Here is a 21,115-nt window from a genome sequence, read left to right on the forward strand (position 1 = left end):
CGAGCCACCCTCGTTAACAGAGCTCTGGAGTGCAGTGGTTTATATAATAGTCAATGTTCAGAAAGGAGACTAACAATACTCGTAACCAAGCTTTGCATGGGGTTCACAATACGCCAGGCATCTCCTTTTAATTCCTTTGGGACATAGGTACATTGTCACTATTGTCCAGCCTGTATAGGGCCTACGTCTTTCAAGTACCAGCAGTAAATACTGTTGGGCACGCTGAAGTCTTTCCCTAAGTGCCAGTTGTGAAGACAAAAGATCTTGTCCAGTTGAATTCTCCTATCTGAGTTACAATAGAGGAAGTCCACCAGGGCCTCGCTGAACTCGAGGTCAGAGTCAAATCTAGCAACTTAGGTGCTCAAGCCAAGAAGTAGGGAATCTACTCTCAAACCAAGAGGGTGGAGGCTGGCCCTAGGCCGCCACATGAGGGCCTCATGTGGGGAACTCCTGCCCCGACCTGGCTAGAGCAATCCTTCCTCATGGCCTGGAGAGGTGATATGGCCGTTGGCTACCAGGGTACAATTTGCACAATACTTTAAAAGCTCATTGTAAAATGGTACCCTCTAACTTACAGTTCCTTGGGGCAAAGTCTGGTCTCAGTGTCCTATGTGTGGTCTGCACAAAGGTAAACCTTTTTTCCTTCCAAATTGCCAGAGTGGCATTGCCAACATAATGATGAAGGAATTTTAACTCATTTGGCCTTCTACAAAGAAGTGTGTGGGTAGGATATCCAAGTCATCTGATTCAAAATTCTAGAGTCTCCCATAGCTCTTCCTTCTCCCCAGTTGTCTCCCAGCCCCCAACAAGGAACAAAGCTAGATTTATCTCAGGCCCTGTGTGGGACATAGTAGGTACTTGACTAAGGTTTCGTCACTGAATGGACAAAGGAACAGTGGGAGGGAAGTGAGGAAAAAGAAAGAGGGGAGGGAGACTTAGAACTTCAGTACTCAAAATCTACCCTAATGTTAACAGTGTGAGGAAACAGTTAGCTCTTTTAAAAGTTCTTTGGCAATGCATATTTAAAAATCTAAAAAATGTGCACATCTTTTAACCCAGCAATTCTGTATTTAGAAATTAAGGATGTGTGAAAAGATTTTGCTGTAAATCAGAGTATTGTTCCTAATTATAAAATATTGCAACCAACATCAATGTCTGACAATAGGGAATCAGGTCAACGAATTAGGATACGTCAATACCCATTCTTCCCTTGGTCTTTCCCATGTCACAGATCGCACCATTGTTAAACCAGTTACTCAAGGTAGAATCCTAGAATCATTTAAAGATGTCCCTCCCTCTCTTTCAGCCTGTCATTCCAAGTCCAATCATTTTCCAAAATCTACAGAGTCATCTTATAGATGTACTAACTAGCAGGCAATAGTTGGCATCAAGCCTAAAAGCCAATGTATAAAGAAGAAATGAATGCTTTCAAGGGTTTACTTACCATGGATACAGAGGAAATACATTAGTAGCCAGGTAAGTGGGCGTTGATCACCAACACCATGGAAGGTGAAATTAATTTAACTGAGAGCTCTAGGGAAACATGGACAAGGAAGAATGAGAAAACAGTGATACAGGGTTGTACACATAACACACATGTACAGTACTGTACTTTATGGATGACTTAAGAGATTTTTCAAAGTGAATGTTGGCTAGATGCAGTCAGTATCACCTTAAGACCCTGAGCATCAGCGTCCTCACTTGCCCTCCTCCCTCTGGACCCTTTCCACAGGGTAAGGAGTCCATGTGGCTAAGGGGATGTGCCCACCTATAGCCCACTTCGTCCCCCCAAGACCACACTGGAGAAACCCAGGATTCTAGAACTCCCTTCTCCAACAAGGCCTGCATGGGTCTCTTCTCCAGGTAATTCCTCCTAAGGGTGGATCCTGGCTATGGCAGGGGGCATGGATGGCGCTTGGACTAGTGAGCTCAGGTGTCCACAGGTGAGCATGAGAGAGAACTCCAGGTCACGGTGTGGGCTGGAGCAAAGATGGGAAGAGGATGAGAGCAGAGTCTTCCATTTGCCCTCTTGCCTCAGAACCCACAAGTTTTCCCAGCCATCCTGGACTCAATGTTTACTGCCGACTACTCGGACTAACTAACTGCCCACCCCATTGTATATCATATCCAATCATTATTATCTCTACGCTATTCCAAACCCCAGCATCTCCTGTTTGGATTATCACTGTCCTTGCCTAACCAGGCACCCATGGTACATGCTTGCCTCCTAATCCATTCTCCTCCCCAGAACAGGCAGAGTGAGCTTTCTAAAATACAAAGCAGATCATGTTACTGCTACAGACTGAAAACACAGCACATACACCTTTCCATGGTAGGGAGGCCCTCCAGCTTCATCTGTCCCATCCTCACTGAGTGCAAGCCTCACTGAACACCTTTCAGCTTCTAGTGATGCTAAGAACTTTTCCACCTCAGGGTCTTCACGTATGCTGCTCCTTTTGCCTAGAACGTTCTTCCTCTGCTTTTACATGCCAGATTCTTTGTCCTTCAAGTCCAATCTTTCTCTAGTCTCTCAGACAGGCCTTCTGCAACCAACTCCTGTACCACTAGTATTTTCTCTTCTAGTATCCGGTTCTGTTCTTTTATGGCATTTTATCACCAACCGGGTTTCTGTATTTATTTTTCTTGTTTATTTGTTTAACGCCTGCTCTCCCCTGCTCCCATAAAACTGTAAGTGCCATGTCCAGTAACGTATGTACTAGAACTCAGTACTGCATAGTACATGTGTGCAATTAACACATCTATATAATGGGATACCATTCAGTCAATACAAATAAAGTTTTCTATGGGTATTACTGGCATAGAAAGTTGCACGTGATATAATTTTAAATGAAAAAAATTATATATGCATAGTCGTATAATTCCACTTTGTTTTAAAAATGTGAATATATACTACATATATATTACACATATATGTGTATGTTTTAAAAACCTGCAAGGTGTTACAGTGGTCATCTGGGTTGGGAAGTTGTGAGTGTAGATTATTTTCTTAATTTTCCTTTTTAAAAATACTGTGTATTATCTTTGCAATAAGAACATACTTTAATTTTTATAACTAAATAAATGCAGTCATAGCTACTTGTACAGAAACTCTCTCAGTAAATGACTGAGCAGCAGTCTGGATGTCCTGCTTTATGGGAACATGGGGCCAGGGTATGGCACATCTTTTCAAAAAAAGGTTAGGCAGCTATTAAAAATCATTGTGAAAAAAAATCATTGTGAAGAATGTCACAGCATGGAAAATGCTAATTATATAATATTAACTTAGAAATTTTAAAAAATGGGATGAAATAATAAAAATAATTTTTAAATGATGTTATTGTTTTGCAGTGATTGGATTATGGTGATGTTTTTGGTTGTTCACCAAACTTCCTATAATATTACTTTCTACATTAAAACTTTTTATTTTTAAATTAAGTATGTGTTTGAACAATTTGTGTATAATCTCACCTTGTTAAATGTTAATTTTTTGTTAAGGATACGGAGGGTGCCAAAAAAAAATGTATACACATTTTTAAAAAAGCAAAAACTATATTAAAATTGTAATACTCAATATATACCGATAACAACAGATGAATAGAAGTCACGTTCGACTTCTGCAATTACAAGACGTGCTCAAAGTGGTTACCATCAGCATAATTTTAGTACAGTTTTTTCCTTTCTTAATATACATTAGTATACATTTTTTTGGCATCCTCTGTACTTATATAACTTAGCGTGTCTATATAAATCACTTCAAAATAAAATTTCAATCCCTGGGATATGTAATGCATGACTAATTCCACAAGGTGGCAATATCATAGTTATTAAGCAGCACTGGGGAATTTGCAGGGGTGCCTTATGTTATTCCTAACATTGTGTTTGCTTAATTATATTTTGATCTGAGTTGTGTATTGTTCCTTGATTTTCATTAATATTTACACTTCTTTTGAGTCCCAAGAATGTAATATATTTGATAATTTTATATTTTAAAATTGTAAGATAAATAATTCCCCTGACTGGGAGAATGAGAAGCTCTCTGCCCACACATTATCATCTTTCTACTACTTCTTTGCTTCCTAAATCTTTTCCATTTTTTAAAATAATAATCAAATAATATCAACTGCTATTTCTTGAAAACCTTTTCTGGGTAGGTCATTGTGCTGGGTCTTTATATGCATTGCCTCATTTATTCTTGCAGAATAGATGTTCCTCCCATTTTACAGATGAGAAAACAGAGGCTAAGGGGACGATTGGCAATTTACCTAAAGTCTCACAGTTATTTCTTGCCAGAGTCTGAATTCAAACCCAGTCTCTGTAAAGAAATTGTTAAGTGGATAAATCGGAAAATAAGCAAATAAATAAATAAAATGACTATACATTAATGAGTGTGTGTGTGTGTGTGTGTGTGTGTGTGTGTGTGTGTACTTCTATCTAATTTAGGTCATATTAAAAAGAAAAGGGCATAGTAAATAAGATACATGTTAAATAATTTCTATCTTCTGTTTTCTCTTAACATATGAGAATTCCCCCATGTTATTAAAAGTTCCCTGAAAGCAGAACTAATAGATTTATAATATTTTCCTTTGCTATATTTTACTCAGTCTTATTCTCCTGTTACTGAATATAGCAATTTCCTCTCAAAATTAGGGGATTATCAATAATGCTAAAATAATCATCTTTGTATCTAAAATCTTTGTCTATATCTCTGCCCAATATTAAGGATACATTCCTAGACCTTAAATGATTTATTAGACCACCAAAAATGAACTTTTAAAAGGCTCTTTTTTGTTATAATTTTAACCTGATTATTAAAGTAACAAATTTTCATTTTAAAATATGTAGAAATTTTTTTCAGAAAAGAGAAAAACTATGCTTGCCTCCCTCTAACCAAAATAATAACTATTTTTATGATTTTATGTATTTCCTGCTAGGTTTACATATTTATGTATCTATATTTATCCACATATACACCATTTTCACAGATTTGATAAAATATATACGCACAGAAACTTTCATATCCTGTCTTTGTCATTTTACATTATATATATATTAGGCATGTTTCATATCATTAAATATTCTTCAAAAACATGATTTTTAATAGTGGATTTATATTCCCATATATCCTTTTATTACTGTAAAGACGTATTTGTCACACTGCTAATTACTTCCTTAAGATAGACTTGAGGAAATATTGTAGAGCAAAGGGTGAAGATAAAGTTGATACGTATTGCCAAATTGATGTCTACAAATGCTCTACCCATTTATATTTACACTAAAATCTATGAATATCCCCATTTTCCACACCTGGCAGATACTCATGACATCATTCTCGGTTCACCTTTGATGACCATAAAGGGAAAATAGAACAGTCCCTTGTTTTCATTTGCATTTCTTTGATAGTGAATTAAATATTTTGCATTAAGTTATCAACCATTTATATTTCCTTTTCTCTAAATTCTCTATTCATGTCCTTTGCCAATTTTGCTATTGAGATATCACTGCTTTTCTTACTGTTGGGTAAAAGATTTTTATGTTAGTGATATTAGCATTTTTTCTGTCACATTTACGGCAAATATTTTTCATCCTGTATAATTTGTCTTTTATTTTTGTTAGTGATAGTTTATCTATAAATGATTTAAATTTTTATGAGAGACAAATTGATCATGTATTTTATGTTATTGTCCTCTTTTTTGTTCAAAATTCTTGTCTGAACCCCCTACATCAGTAAAATACATACCTATATTTTCTTGTATTTTTTTCTTTCTAAAATTAAGGTATAACTTATATTCTATTTTTAATGGTTTTATCTCTTTCATTTTTCGTATTTGTTAATAGCTGAAAATAATTTTGTTATATCAATGTAGTGAGGCCCACACTGAATATTTAACAAATTTCTGCCAATCTAATTAAGCAATCTGTCCCTTCCCCCATTGGTTAGTGAAGATGTTTCATCATATGCAGTAGACCCTTAATTAATAGTCCAAGAAGTATAGTAGTTGGCTTTGGACCTTGATCAGCCACAGGTGGGTTCAGATCCTGACTCGGCTACGTTTTTTTGGTCTCAGGCAAGGTATTTAGCCCATCGAATCCTCAGCTTTCTCACGTGTATCAGAGGGATGGTAAGGAGGATTCATTATACAGTTCTAGATTTAGCATGCGGTGTATCACCTAAGAAACATTCAATACAGTACATATTAGCTACTATGATTTGACTATGATATCGATACAGTTATTTCATACGTTAATAAATCCTGATGTTCTTGAACGGTGTACAAAGCTTTAATTGAGTTACTGAGAAATAAAAAAAAATTAAACGAAGCTGCATTCACATCTCTACAATAGGCATTAGCGTGGCTCACTCATAGCTAAATGATACCATTCCACATCCACGGGGCACATAATTCATACCATGCCTTAGAAGGAAGATTTGGAAGGATAGAAAACCAGATTATGTCAAAAGTTAGAGGAATTTGAAGGTAGGGATTTTCTGTATTACTTTAATTTTTTACAATAATTATGTATATTGAGGGAAAAACAATAAAGATGTTTATGGAAAAAGTGCATACCTCAACAAAGTTAGGGATCAATCACCATCCAAGATTTCATTGCAAATAGGAAAAACATCAACACTTAAAGCTGCAAATGCAGAGGCCTTTTAGGAGCCATTTCACGGTATATCTCGTTTTGTCAATCTCTAATTTCTTGTGCCAGTTTTATTTATTGTAGTTTTAGACTGCACTTTCATACCCTACATTAATCTTCATTTTGAAATTTTACTTAGCATCTCTTGCCCATTTTTCTTCCAGATGAAATTTAGATTCACTTTAGGCCTCTCCAATTACCTACCTGTCATCTCTCCCTTGGATTTCTGACAAGTATATCAAACTTATTCTCAAATCGAACTCCCTTCTCAGTAAATGGCAACAGTGACCCTCCATTTGCTGAGAATGAAAACCACGAAATGAATCCTTAACCACTCTTTTCCTCTTCTACCCTGCATCTAGTCTGTCAGCAGTTTGGACTTCTATTATTCTATAGAGACCCATCATTCAATCACTTCTCACCTCCTCCACTCCTGCCACCCTTTATTTCTTGCCTGAAAAATTGCCCGAGGTTCCTAACTAGTCTTCTGGCTTCCAGCCTTGTCCCCCTACATTTTATTCTCAACACAAGAATCAAAGGGATCCTTTTAAAATCTAAGTCAGATCTTATCCCTCCTCTGCTCAAAACTCCCCAGTGACCTGCCATCGCACTCAGAATAAAACTCAAAGCCGCTACATGATTCACCCCACCCACCCACCTCTTATTGCTTTCAAATCATTTCCTACTACTCTCCCTTCATTCACTCTGCTCCAGCCACGAGACCTCCTGGCCTCTTGTTCTTTGCATAACCAGGCACATCTCACCACCTTTGCTTCTACATGTCTCATACCCTCGCTTGCTTCGGGTCTCAATACAAATGTTACCCTATCAGTGATTCCCTCCTTAAACTACTTAAGTAAAATGGTAACACCACTACCACATTCTGTCTTGGTTAACATCCTTTCGTTTTCTTTATAGCACTTATTACTATCTTTTGACATGTAAAATCACTTACTGTGTACTGTCTGTCAGAAGGTCTCTGCGATGTTAATGAGAAGACTATTAGATACATAAATTAATTTGAAAAATTTTTTCAATAATTCTTCTTCCCTTGCAGAACTTTGGTATTATCTCAGTTTGTTGAAATCTTTTCTGTCTCTTAGTGTGTGTATGCCTTAATTACAGTTCTTATTCTGTGGGACTAAATCATTTCTTACAAGTTTTTCATAGTTATTTTCTTTCTCTTTTAATTGAGATATACTTCACATATCATAAAATTTACCGTCTTAGGGTACAATGTATGGTTTTTAGCCTGTTCACAAATGGTGCAACCATGACATTATCATCATCCCAGAAAGAATCCCCATGCTCTGTAGCAGTCAGTGCCTATTCTCCTCACTCAGCACCTGGCAACCACTACTCTCCTTTACTTCTCTGTGGACTTGCCTATTCTGGATACTTCATATAAATGGAATAATAAGGTATATAGACTTTTTGACCTGCTTCTTTCACTTAGCATAACATGTTTTCAAGGTTCAACCAAGTTGTAGCGTATATATATATACTATACATATATAATATATATACATACATATATATATATATATATATATATATATATATATATATATATATCAGTATCTTACTTCTTTTTGTGGCTGAATAATATTCCATTGTATAATATACATATTATTTATCCATTCATTAGTTGATGGACGGTTGTTTGTACCTTTTAGCTATTATGAATAATGAGACTATGAATATTTGTACAAGTTTTTGTGAGAACATATGTTTTCAATTATCTTTCGTGTGTACTTAGGAGTAATATTGCTAGGTCATATGATAACTATGTTTAACTTTTTGAGGAACTGCCAAATTGTTTTACACTGCAGCTGTACCATTTTACCTTCCCAATGGCTATGTATGAGGCTTCTAATTTCTCCACATCCCCACCTATTTTCTGTCTTTCTTATTATAGCCATCTTAGTGGGTATGAAGTGGTATCTCATTTTGGTTTTGTTTTGCACGTTACTAATGACTATTGATGTATGCACCTTTCTGTATGTTTGTTGGCAATTTGAAAATCTTCTTAAGAGAAATGTCTATTCAGGTCCTTTGCCCATTTTTAAATTAGATTTTTGTTGTTGAATATAATAGTTCTTCATATATTCTGGATACTAGACCTTTATCAGATATGTGATTTGCAAATATTTTCTCCCTTTCTATGGGTTCTCTTTCTCACTTTCTTATAGTGTCCTTTGAAGCATTAAAATTTTTAAAATTTTGATGAAGTTCAATTATCTGTCTTTGGGGATGGGGTTGCTTATTCTTTTGTTATCATATCTAAGAAACCATGGTTTAATCCAAAGTCATAAAGATTTAGCCCTATTTTTTCTTCTGAGAGGTCTATCGTTTTAGCTCATACATTTAGGTCTTTGATCTATTTTTAGTTAATTTAATGCATGGTATGAGGTAGGTGTTCAACTTTCTTCTTTTGCATGTGGATATCCACTTGTCCAATCACCCCTTATTGAAAGACTATTCTTTCCCCACTAAATGGTCTTATCACTCTAGTCAAGGTCAAACTCAATTGATTATGGATCTATGGGTTTATTTCTGGACTTTCAAGTCTATCCATTGGTCTGTATGTCTTAGCTGAGCTTTTGATAAATACAGAAGTGAAATGGGTACATTTTGTTCTCTAACAAGTACCTGGAATATAGTTGAACACTGACCTATGCTTCTTACCTGTCAGCTGGCATGGGTAGGAGGCTGACATCCTCCTCTGAGAAATGAGAATCTTAAGAAAGACGTGCATCTGAAAAGAAGGTGGAACTCCGATCAGCACCAAGAGTCTCCTTGGGACAAAGTGACAAATAAGGGCCCAAATTCCAATCCATATAGTGTGGCTTCAAGAATTTGAAGCCTAGTAAATTTTAGGTAGATACAATTCGATACACCCATCTCAGCACCCTCAAATTCATCTGGTAAATATTTATTGAGCCCCTACTCTATGCTGTGCACAATAAAGCAGCTTTAATTTAAAGACTTTTTTTCCTGGCATACTTCTGACATAAACTACTTGCAAAGTTACCAAAAATAGTTAAGTTGGTTATATAAAAACTATCAATTTTTTTATGGGTCAAAAACAGTTGAATGGTGGCTCTAGTTTGCAAACAGTGAATTTCTAGTCCTTTTCTTTATCAGTAATTAGCTCATAGGCCTACTATCTGTTCAGGCCATTCCCTGGTCAAGGTAATAACACTATCATCTGTGTATGATAGAAATGCTTGTCTTTCTGTTCGACTTTGTTGAAGGGGGGAGATCTAATGGATTGCATAAAAATTACCCAAAATGATACCAGATTATTAACAGGCAATATGTAAAGAAGGGGGCAGAGAATAATTTTTCTGGGTCTGGAAGCTTTGTCCATCTGTATTTAGGGTCCAAAGCTTTTTTTGCAATATTATATGGTCTGCCAGAGCAACCAAAAATTGATCCCTTTCTTCCTCTTTTTGGTGCCAGAGATCCTAGGGCAGCATTGTATTGTTTGTGTCTGGTAATATTTAATCTTGATGACAGCTGGAACAAACGTGGTTTTATGCTCACCTCAAGTTCTATCACAGTGTATTACAGTGAACTCAGAAAAACAACCCATACTTTTAAATAAAATTATTCTTTTTTAAGTTGCTTAAAATTGAGACTTCCATTTGACATTATAAAAATCAACAACTCTGTTCATCAAAAGACACCATTAAAAGAGAGAAAAGGCAAGCCACAGACTGGAAAATTGGTATTTACAAAACACATTTGCAAAACTCATCTAAAATTTATAAAGAACTTCTGCAAATCAGTAAGAAAAAGACAACCCAAAAGGCTAAAAGACTTGCGCTTCACAAAAGAGGCTGGTCAACTGCCCAATGAGCATATAAAATGATATTTAACATCTTCAGTTATCAGGAACATGCAGATTAAAATCATAATGAAATTCTACTATCCATCCATCAGAAAGGCTAAAATCCAAGGTGTTGGCTAGGTTATGGAGCAACTGGAACTCTCATACACTGCGCATGGGAAAATAAACCAGTACAAGCGCGCCGGAAACTTGTTTTACTGTATTGTTAAAGCCAAAAGTAAATATATGTCCTAAGATCCAGCAAGTCTACTCCTGGGCATGTACCCAACAGAAATGCATACATATGTGCATCAAAAGACATGCTCCATAATGTTCATGGAAGTATTGTTTGTAAGAGTCAAAAACTGGAAACAGCTCAAGTGGTCATAGCAGTTGAATAAATTAATAAATTGTGGTATATTCATACAATGGCACACTACACAGCACTGAGAAAGAATGAAGTACAGCTAACTTGAAATGACATTAAACCTCACAGATATGTTGAGCAAAAAACTAGACACAAACAAGTACACACAGTGTGGTTCCATTTAAATCAAGTATAAGAACAGGCAAAACGAATCTATGGTAAAAGAGATCAGAACAGTGGTTACTTTAGGTAGTGCTTTGCTGGGATGGAGGCTTGAGGGAGTCTTCTTGGGTACTGGAAATATACTATAGGTCAATCTAGATAGTGTTACATGGATACATACATGTGTAAACATTCATTAGCCATGTATACTTAAGGTTTGTGTACTTTATTGTACTTCAGTTATAATTAAAACTTTTAAAGGTATATTTAAAAAATAAAGTTTTCCAGTTTACCATCATGTCTTCTGTGAAGTCAGGCAACTGCCCCAGCAGACAACTAGAGGGATATTCTCTGAAGAATTCAAGCAAGTAAAATTGGAGATCAAATTGGCTTCATTAAGCTATTCGTGGACATGGCAGCATCCCTTCTAGCAACTAGAAGGCAGCTCCCAGAGGTATACAAACTGGACGTTTTTATAGGAAGAAGCGTAGGGCAAGGGAGCTAGTAACAAAAGATAAGACTGGATTATTTTGGGCTGGGACATTTTTGGGAGGGGGTAAGAAAACAGGAAGGTGTTTTATCATGCAGATTGCTTCTTTATAATGGGGGAATGGAGACGATACACTTTAGTTATATTTGGCTTTTAAAATAATATTTTAAAATGTAAAAAAAGAGGAAAGCTAAATGTAATGTGGTCCCCTGGATGGAATCCTGGAATAGAAAAGGACATTAGGGAAAATCAATAAAATCTGAATAAAGTATGGAGTTTAGTTAATAACTATGTGCCAGTGTGGGTTCATTAGTTGTGAGAAATGTACCATAGTGATGAAAGATGTTAACATAGGGGAAACTAGATGTGGAGTATATGGGACCTCTCTGTATTATCTTTGCAACTTTTCTGTAAACCTAAGACTATTCTAAAATTTAAAAGTTTATTTAAATTTAAAAAAAAAATTGGAGGAAAGAACTTTTACTTCAATCTCAGACAAATCACAACTTTGGCATAAGCGTACCGTATTTTCCTGAAAATAAGACCTAACCAGACCATCAGCTCTAATGCATCTTTTGGAGCAAAATTAATATAAGACCCGGTCTTATATTATGCTATATAAGACCGGGTCTTATATTATAGTAAAATCAGACTGGGTCTTATATTATATTATGTTATATAAGACCCAGTCTTATAGTAAAATAAGACTGGGTCTTATAGTGAAATAAGACTGGGTCTTATATTAATTTTGCTCCAAAAGACACATTAGAGCTGATGGTCCAGTTAGGTCTTATTTTGGGGGAAACACGGTAGTGTTCAGGCCACATGACTGTAACTAAGCATCAACCTTGATCAGATCTCAGTCTAATCATAGGTTCTGTAATTTTCAGTAATGGCGGAAAACAAACCATGAAAGCTGAAACTACAAGTCAAAACACGTAAAATCATAAAACATGGAACTGATTAGACAGGAAAGTACAGGTAAGGTGTTGTGGAAATAGGAAATCATTGTAATTTCTTGAGTTAGGAGCTGATGTGGTGAGAGCAATGATTTAGGAATTTATTCTATGAGCAGTTTGCAAAATAGATTGAAGTTGGGGAGAAACTGAGGCAGGGGGACCAGCAAAGAGGCAATAACAGGCATGTGAAACGAGTCTCAATTCTAAAACCCTAAAATGAAACTTATGGCAAAGGGTTCAAGCAATGTTATTCTTAGTGCCACATACAACCTGTCTTAGGCACCTGGGAACAAGAAAAGCTTATTGTGGAGATGGGTGTATCAGGAGATCTTACCCCGACTCCATCAGGTATTTGAATCACAGAACTATTTTATGTCCCCTTCTTCCAAGTCCAAGCTCTCCTAGTGCCTTGTCAGGACTGTATCTTGACATCTTTGCATGTCTTGCAGCAGCCCCATGCTTGTTTGATTGTCAAACTTGAGAAAACACTTCTTTTTAGTTGGAAATTATTTCAAACTTACAAAAAAGTTGCAAGAATAAGAATAGAATACTACACAAAAAAACGTAGACGCTTGTTACACCTATTGTTAAATCTCTCTCTCTCTCTCTCTCTCTCTCTCTCTCTCTCTATATATATATATATATATATATATATATATACACACACACATATATATACATACATATATACATATATGTATACATATATGTATGCATATATATCTTGTATTTTTGAACTGAGAATAATTTGCACATAGCATGGCCCTTTAACCCTAATGACTTCATTGTGAATGTCCTAAGAATTAGGATATCTTTTTACAAACCACAGTATAGTTGTCAATTTTGATACATTTACTCAGTAACTGTCTCTTGAATAGAACAGAACTATGAAAATACTCATTATCCTGGTCTGACCTGTCCTATTGTTAACTGAGTCACGGGCATGAAAAATCCAAAGTTTCATTTGAATTTCAGGTTTGGGTGTTTGAGGGTACCATAGAATCAGATTTTTCATATTAGTTTTGAATTTGATCCATTATGTGTTTGTTTGACTCAGTTGTTCAGCTATTCTAAAAACACCTTTGTCAAAGAATAATACTGACACCAATAATGGCAAATACTAATCTAGCAATCCTAATTACTCATATGTGCCAGGTACTATTCTAAACATTTTGTATATGTTAATATTAATGCAGTTAATCCTCACAACAACCATAAAGGAACATACCGTGATTATCTTCATTTCATACATGGGGAAATGTGGGCACAGAAATTAAATAACATCCACAAATAAACAGCAGGTAAGGGAATAAAATCAGGATTTGAACCCAGGCTCTTAGACATCTTTCTTGTCTGTTAATATCTCTCTCTCTCTCTCTCTCTCTCTCTCTCTCTCTCTCTCTCTCTCTCTCTCTCTCTCGTGTGTGTTTAGCCTTATTACATTTCACAGTGTCTTCTCTAAAGATGATCCCACACTATTTTTTTGTTATTGATTACTTCTCATTGTGTCACGTTCCCCTAGGAGAGAAGCATTCATTTTCTTGATGTGTTTATTTTTCAGCTGAAGAAAAGGTGACTGGTCCCTTGAGCCCGGAAGAATGAACTCAGAGGAGGCTGTTTATACAAGGGTCTCCCACTCACCAGCTGTTGAGTCTGTACATGAAGAGCAGGATCGTATTACTTCAATGAAAGCATGTAACCATGTTCCCAAACCACTGACAGCCAAGTAGATTTAGTACAGTGGGGTGGCCTAATAAATATTTAATCAGAAGCATTTGATACAAATCTGTCTTGCAGCAGCGTCTTCAATTTAGGGTTGTCTCCTTATCTAGCCTCATGTATGCTAAAGTGATCCTTGCTACTTCTCACCGCAGTGCCAGCACTGATCTCTGGAGCCACGATGGAATTCTCCTCATTTGGGCTGTGTCTGTCCTGTTTGACTGCTATTTATAGAGACAATGTGGGTTAATAACTACTTGTTGAGTGCCTGTTCCAGGCCAGTCATCAGGCTGGGTGCTTTACAAACATTTAATCCTCACAAAAATTCCATGAAGTTGCACTTGTTTTCTTCACGTTGCCTCCGAGCAAACAGAGGCTCAAAGGGGTTGTGCGCTATGCGTGAGAGCCCACAATTGGCAGAGTCAGGGCTCAAATCGAGGTCTAAATCCAAAGCCCCTCCACTTTAACATGCTGCTTTGCCTATTACTGTTCTAGAGATAATTAGCCCATAATATCATCACTGGTCTTCCTTTCATAAATAGAGGTGGGGATGAGGGTATATGAGAAGTGCCTGAGAGAGAAGGTCAAGGAGGCTTTAGTGTCACCGCACCGAAGAATCACAGAATTATTTTCTAAGAAAAATAACACAATGTTCTTTCAGATCAGAAGTTGATTAACTATGGCCGGTGAGTCAAATCCAGCCCCCAACCTATTTTTATAAATAAAGTTTTGTGGGAACACAGCCACACCCAATGTTTTATGTATTATCTACGGCTGCTTTCTCTCTACAATGGCAGACACTGTATGGCCTGCAAAGCCTAAAATATTGACTATCTGGGCCTTTCCAGAAAGTTTGCAGACCCCTGTTTTGGATGACTTAGGAAGAAAGCCAACTGTTCTCATTAAGGCCAATTTATTGTGTGTGTTTTTTCCATTTGACTGAAAAACTACTTAAAGATTTGTGATGCTGAGATAATCACCGTATTCTAATGGTGGTAGGGGAAGGGTAGAGGGCTGTAGGGATGTAACCAGGGAAGGTTAAGGGATGGAGTAGAAGAGAAAGGTCAGGCCCTCCGCGTCCCCAGCCAACTCCTCACCCCAGGCTCATGTCACTCATTCCTTCCTTTTCCTCCTGCCAAATCAAGTTTCTTAAAATAGCTCTTTGCTCATAAACTTGGAAGTGGCTTCCCTCTTACCACATGCTCAAATCCCAACACCCCAGCCTGCAATTTAGAGACCACAGCAATGTGACCCCTACTAACCTTCCTTTCCACCTCCCCTTTTTTCTTCTCTTTTTTTTAACTATGAGGAAGTCATGCCAAATTTGAGTTTATATTTCAAAGCCATTTTACTTGTCTTTGGTTCACTTTTACGTAAGCAGAAAAGCAGACATATAATATTTGTAGGTCATGGATTTAATAACAGAAAACCAGGTTGAGCTTTCATATAGGATGCCACTTCACCTAAGGTAAAAGTTATAAACAAAAGAAAACTTTATAAATGTACTAGTTACTTTTCTGTACTAGACATTATCCAATTGTATTTAGAAAATAAGTTCTAAGGTTTTGTTTCATTTTTAGATTGTAATATCATAAGCTTTCTCCCACATTGCTATGTATTTTTCATAAAGATAATTTTTCATGGCTGCAGAATATTTCATCTTTTATATGTTGCAAAGCTTTCTTAATACTTCCCTGGCATTTGGGCATTGAAGGTTGCTATTTCCATGCATTTCTTCTCCTATATCCATTCCCTGGAGTTGTGCTCATTCCCACCTTTGCTCAAGCTGTTAAGAGGTCATATCTTCCCTTCTTGTCTGCTTGTCTTAAGTCCTACCCTTCCACTGTGAGTCCTTCCCCCTTCAAACTCCGATTGCTAGGGACATTTTCAAACTGACCCTCAAAATGAGGGATGGATTTCAAGAGACTTATTTCCCTAGGAAGTGCTGACATACTGGAGAACCATCTGAATCTGACAGCAATGACATTGCAGTACCAAAGGGCTCAAAAACATCCTCGTTTCCTGGTGATATACTCAGTAGAATGACTTATTTTAGAAAATAATAATAGCTAACATATTATGTCCTTTCTATATATCAGGCATTATTCTAAGCACTTTATATACACTGTCATTTATCTTCATGACAACCCTTTCAAATGGGTGCTGTTAATACTTTCATTTTACAAATAAGAAAATTGAGGTACAGAGAGATGAAGGCAACGTAGCTGTGAAGACTTGGTATTTGAATTCAGATGGTCTGGGATGGGAGTCTGGATGCTTATTCACTATGGCCTTTTATCTCCCTAGTCTCAATCACCCAGTCTCAATCCGGCCCACATCATTTTCAGAGTGTATGCAGAGGGACAGGGGATGCTGAGTAATGTTCTTGCTGGGAACAGAGAGCCTGTTCCTCTGTTGGAGAGACCTGGCTGGAGGCCAGCATCCTTTCCTAATGAGATCAACAGGCAGACACTTTTGCTTTGTCCTTGGTCATTCTCTGACCAAGAGGCATTTCCAGAGCAAGGCAGGATGTGATGGAAACACCTGTGTCTTCCAGACCTCACTCATTTCAGTGTCCCCAGTGCCTAGCATAAAACAGGCCATCATACATGGAGAAAGTATTGTGACATGGTAATATCACAATTGTTATAGCCTAGTTAAATGCCCCTCTCATGCCCTCTCCCAGGAAGGAGTGGGGCCTCTTGCAATGATTATATGAGAGTGAGTTTGGAAAGAAGAGATTCAGAGCACATTCCAGAGGTGTGTATAATTGCAAAGCTGAGTCAGAAAGGGAATGAATTGGCCTCTAGTTTGAAGAATGATAGAACATCAGTGTTCAAAAAGGTGTTAAAATTATCATTGCCAGCCACCCTCCAGTGCCTGATTCCGCTAGGATAGCTCTGCCAAGCAAATGCCCAGCCCCCTACTTGGATACCTCTACTGATGGGGACCTCATTACCAAACAAAGTTCATTTCAGTTTTGTATGGATGGTTCTGTTAGAAAGTTGGACTTTTGTTGAGGGGAAATCTATCTTTCTGTAGCTTCCATCCATTGGTCTAATTCTATAATACCTGTGGGATGCTAGAGAACACGTCAGCTCCCTCTTCCACACAACAGCCCTAGAGAGATTTGAAGTATGCCACATCCTCCCTGAATTTTTTCCTCTCCAGGCTAAATACTCATAGGTGCTTTAATTGTGTCTCTTCTCACATGGTTTCCAGGCCCTTTGTCAGGTTTGTGTGTACTGACTACTTCTCATTTTACTTAGAGGTCTCCAAGTATGGAGCTAGCCCACCCCATAGAGCTCCAGCTCACATCAGAGCAGAACCATCCTCTCCCTGCTATGAGAAATTAAATGTCTATCATGAGTTTCTAGGATCAGAAATTAGTATTCTGTGTTCCCAGGGGTTCCAGGATTTTTGAGTGACTTTGTTTTTTGAGTGACTTTGTTTTTAGGTAGAAGGAGGCAGGAAGAGATGTGGTTGGGAAGAGATGATAATAGCTAATATTTTTTGAATGCTTATTATATGCTAGACACTGTGCTAAACACTTAACATGAATTATCTCATTTAATTCACTCAGCACCCCTTGTAGGTGGTACTGTTATGACGCCTATTTCACAGCTGAAGAAACTGAGGCTTAGAGAAGCTCAGCGTTCCTCCAGACTAGGTGGTGTATGCCAAGACTCAGGCCAGATATTAGTAACAGGGAGCAACAGGTGGAGATTTTGGGCTTCAGAAAAGAGCAGTATCAGGGCAGTGATTGTGCTTCAGAAAAGCCAGGTATATCAGTGAAAAGGGGAGTTAGGGGTGAGCGCAGAACTTCTAAGGCCCCAAAGATTGAGAGGGAGAAAGCCACACAAGGGTGGCACAGAAGGATGTGATGTGCAGGGGAGTAATAATAGTCACAGTTACCGTTTGCTAAATGTGTACGAAACCAGGAGCTTTGCATACGTAATCTCCCTTAATCCTCACAACCCTAACTGGGAATCATTATTATGATTGCTATGTAACACATGAGGAAATTAAGGCTTATTGAGGTTAAATGACTCTGAAGGCTGCACAGCTGGTAAGCCACAGGGTCAGGATTTAAATTCAGGCCACTGACTCCAGGCCTGTGGCCTTATACCTAAAGGGGAAGACTGTTGGCAACATTTAAGGGGAGGAAGTTTCTCTTCTAAGAGATGGGGGAATCCCAGAATTTATGAGGGATCTCAGGCTGCAGGCAATGCTTGGCAAGAGAGGACAAGGAACCTGGCTCTGGAAGACACAATTTTGTCAGACTGTTAACATCAGCAGTGTCAACCCTGAGGCTATCCTAACTTATTCCAGTAGCAGAAACCTAAGAGGTGAAATGTCACCTGTTTTTATGCCTCCCTAGCTGCTTTTATCCTTTTTTAAAAATGTAAGCAATGTGCTTTCTCTTAGTTCAATGGTCCTTAAGCTTTAGTGTGCATTAGAATAACCTGGAGGTCGTGTTAAAATACGTTACACCCCACTCCCAGAACTTCTGATTTAGTACATCTGAGGATGAAGCCTGAGAACTAGCACTTCTAACAAGTTACCAGGTGGTGCTGACGCAGCTGGTCCTGGGAATACATTTAAGAATGCTTTAGTTTATTAGTAAGGCTACTTTTGCAAATTTCTAAACTCACTTGGCTGTGAAAAGGTAAGTACAGAAAAAGCAAAGGACTTGCCCATAAGCCAGAAGCACCGGGAATGAGTTGGTGGGTGCAGACTTAGTGAGTCACTCCAGCTAGGTGAGTGACTGGCGGGAGAGCCTGTATGTGCTGGGGAAGATAAAAGTCACAGCCAGAGGAGACTAGCTATTCCTGGATAGGAAGGAGGGGAGCAGAAGGCTCCAGTGACCTGGTCAAGGGAGCAGAGTGGCCACAGTGACAGAGACCTGGTGAGGGCAGAAGTCAAATGGGGTAGAGCTCTTGTCAAATGCTACAGGCTTCTGGCTGGGCTGCAGGGAAAAACAGGAGAGGGAGAGGGCAAGCAGCCAGGAGTGAGCTCCTTGGGATCGTGGCCTGTGACAGAATCTGGTGATCACATTTCAGCTGCGACTCACTGTCTCCAAAGCCTCTTTCTGCCTGTGGATATGCCCATCAGTCATAAAGTGCCCAGGAGTTGCCCTCTGACAGTAGCGAGGTGAAGTCCTTGCAGCAAGAGAACTGAAGACAGCACTAAATGCTATTTCTTCCCCTTAGTGGTGGGTCCCACAGTGGCAGGCAGGGCCAAAGCTGGGGAGCTCGTAGGCAGGTGGTTTGACCTCTGATGTTCTCCAGTTCCTGGAGCGGCATTTCTCCCTCGTGGGAAACTGACTCAGCTGCAGTCTGTGCGCAGTGCAGAGAATGGCTTTTGTGGCTGCAGCAGTGGGCTCATGGCTGGGTGTCTGGCTGCTCTCACTGCTCCTTGAGGTATTAGAACGGCTTGGATGGGAGGCTCCTTTCCCTTGGTACCAAGAGATGGACCATCTCTCTGCAAGACTGCATGCCATTAGTCCTTTCAGCTGCAGGAGCAAAATCATACTCACAGGCCCTCCCTGGACCCTGGCCTTCAAGCACTATCCACCTAGCTTGAGCCAAGTTCCTGTTTTCCCTCTTGTGACCTTCATCCTGTTTCTTATACATATCTGTCCAGTTAACAGAGGATTTGTTGAGGGCATACTAGATGGCAGGCCCTCAAGGAAATCACAATATAGTCAAGGAGACCCATGTACAGCAATAATTACAAATTACAGCCTTGTAGGATAAATGCTGTTCCTTAAACACAAAGCTCTTGCCCTCTTAGGACATTTGTATTTGCTGTTCCTTCTGTCTAGAATGCTCTTCCCCAGATCTTTGGGTGAGGTCACTTTACTCAGGTAACTTCTGAAAGAGCCCTTCCCTGACTATCCTATGGAAAATAAGCCCTCCCAATTCTGAGTCCATTACCATATGATTTTTCTTTAGGGCACCTCTAACCATCTCACATTAATTAATTAATTAGTTAATTATCTATCTATCTATTTTTTGGTCAACCTCCCATACCAGATTGTGAGCTCTGCAAGAGAGCTGGGCCTTGTCACTGCTGAATTCTCAGTTCATAGAACTGGTACCTAGTAGGTACTCAATATGTAGTTCCCTTTTGTTCATTCATCATAAGTGATTACCCAGTTGAACTTTTCTGAGCCTCTCTATAGTCAATGAAATGGAGAATGAGGCCTGTCTGGTTGGGGAAGAACATTTTCAAGCCTATCTTCCCAAGCTTTCTACAGTCTGCACTGTCCCTTCATTCCAGACTGAACGTGTTCTAGCTCCCCACGAATTACTATAATATACTGAGCTTTAAGTAGGTACCGGGGCCTTCACGTTATTTAATCCTTACAATGCTCTGCAAAGTCAGCATCATTTCTTTGTTTTACCTAAGATGAAACAGGCTCAGGGAGAGTGACTCGCTCAAAATCACAGATAGCAACGTGTCCAGGGGGGCTCTCTGGAAAAGGTCTACCAGACTCCACAGTCTACCCACCTTCTGCCAAGTTCCTACAGGCCTTTGCCATCACATCTCCACCCTAGCCCTTTCCTTCTCACGGGACAGCTGGGCCTAGGCTAGCCTGGTTGGTCCTCCACCTGCAGTGAGGGAAGGTGCTTCAGATGTCCGCAGGATGGAGAGGGGGCTGATCTATCTCCACCGCCAGAATTTTCCTTCCCGCGCCCTCCCCACGGGCCCGGCTGATGGATGCCCAGTGGTCCATTCCAAGGCCTGCAGCGATCGCGCGCGCCGGAGGAAGGAGACTGGGGAAGGAAGGAGAAGCTCCTTCAAAGGACCCGCGCGCACTCTCTCCTCCCTGCGGTTCCCTCCCGGCACCCAACACCCCCAGCACTGTCCAGTCCGGAGGCAACGCGCATGCGCGGGGCGCTCCTCGCCCCCTCCCTTCGGCGGGCCGCCCTTTC

The 21,115-nt window shown here is 39.0% G+C and overlaps 1 protein-coding gene across 1 annotated transcript in view; it reads left to right on the top strand.

The window, feature by feature from the left end:
• SLC44A1 (solute carrier family 44 member 1) overlaps positions 1 to 15,826 on the top strand; it is a 178,524-nt gene extending 162,698 nt beyond the window's left edge. Inside the window, exon 16 of the mRNA XM_074330783.1 lies at positions 14,017 to 15,826. Coding sequence (XP_074186884.1) covers positions 14,017 to 14,031 — 15 coding nt within the window. The 3' untranslated portion in view covers positions 14,032 to 15,826. The remainder of the gene's footprint in view (positions 1 to 14,016) is intronic.
• The last annotated feature ends 5,289 nt before the right edge of the window (positions 15,827 to 21,115 follow it).

The sequence above is a fragment of the Rhinolophus sinicus genome, linkage group LG04 (genome assembly GCF_036562045.2).
Source record: "Rhinolophus sinicus isolate RSC01 linkage group LG04, ASM3656204v1, whole genome shotgun sequence".
Taxonomy (NCBI): Eukaryota; Metazoa; Chordata; class Mammalia; order Chiroptera; family Rhinolophidae; genus Rhinolophus; species Rhinolophus sinicus.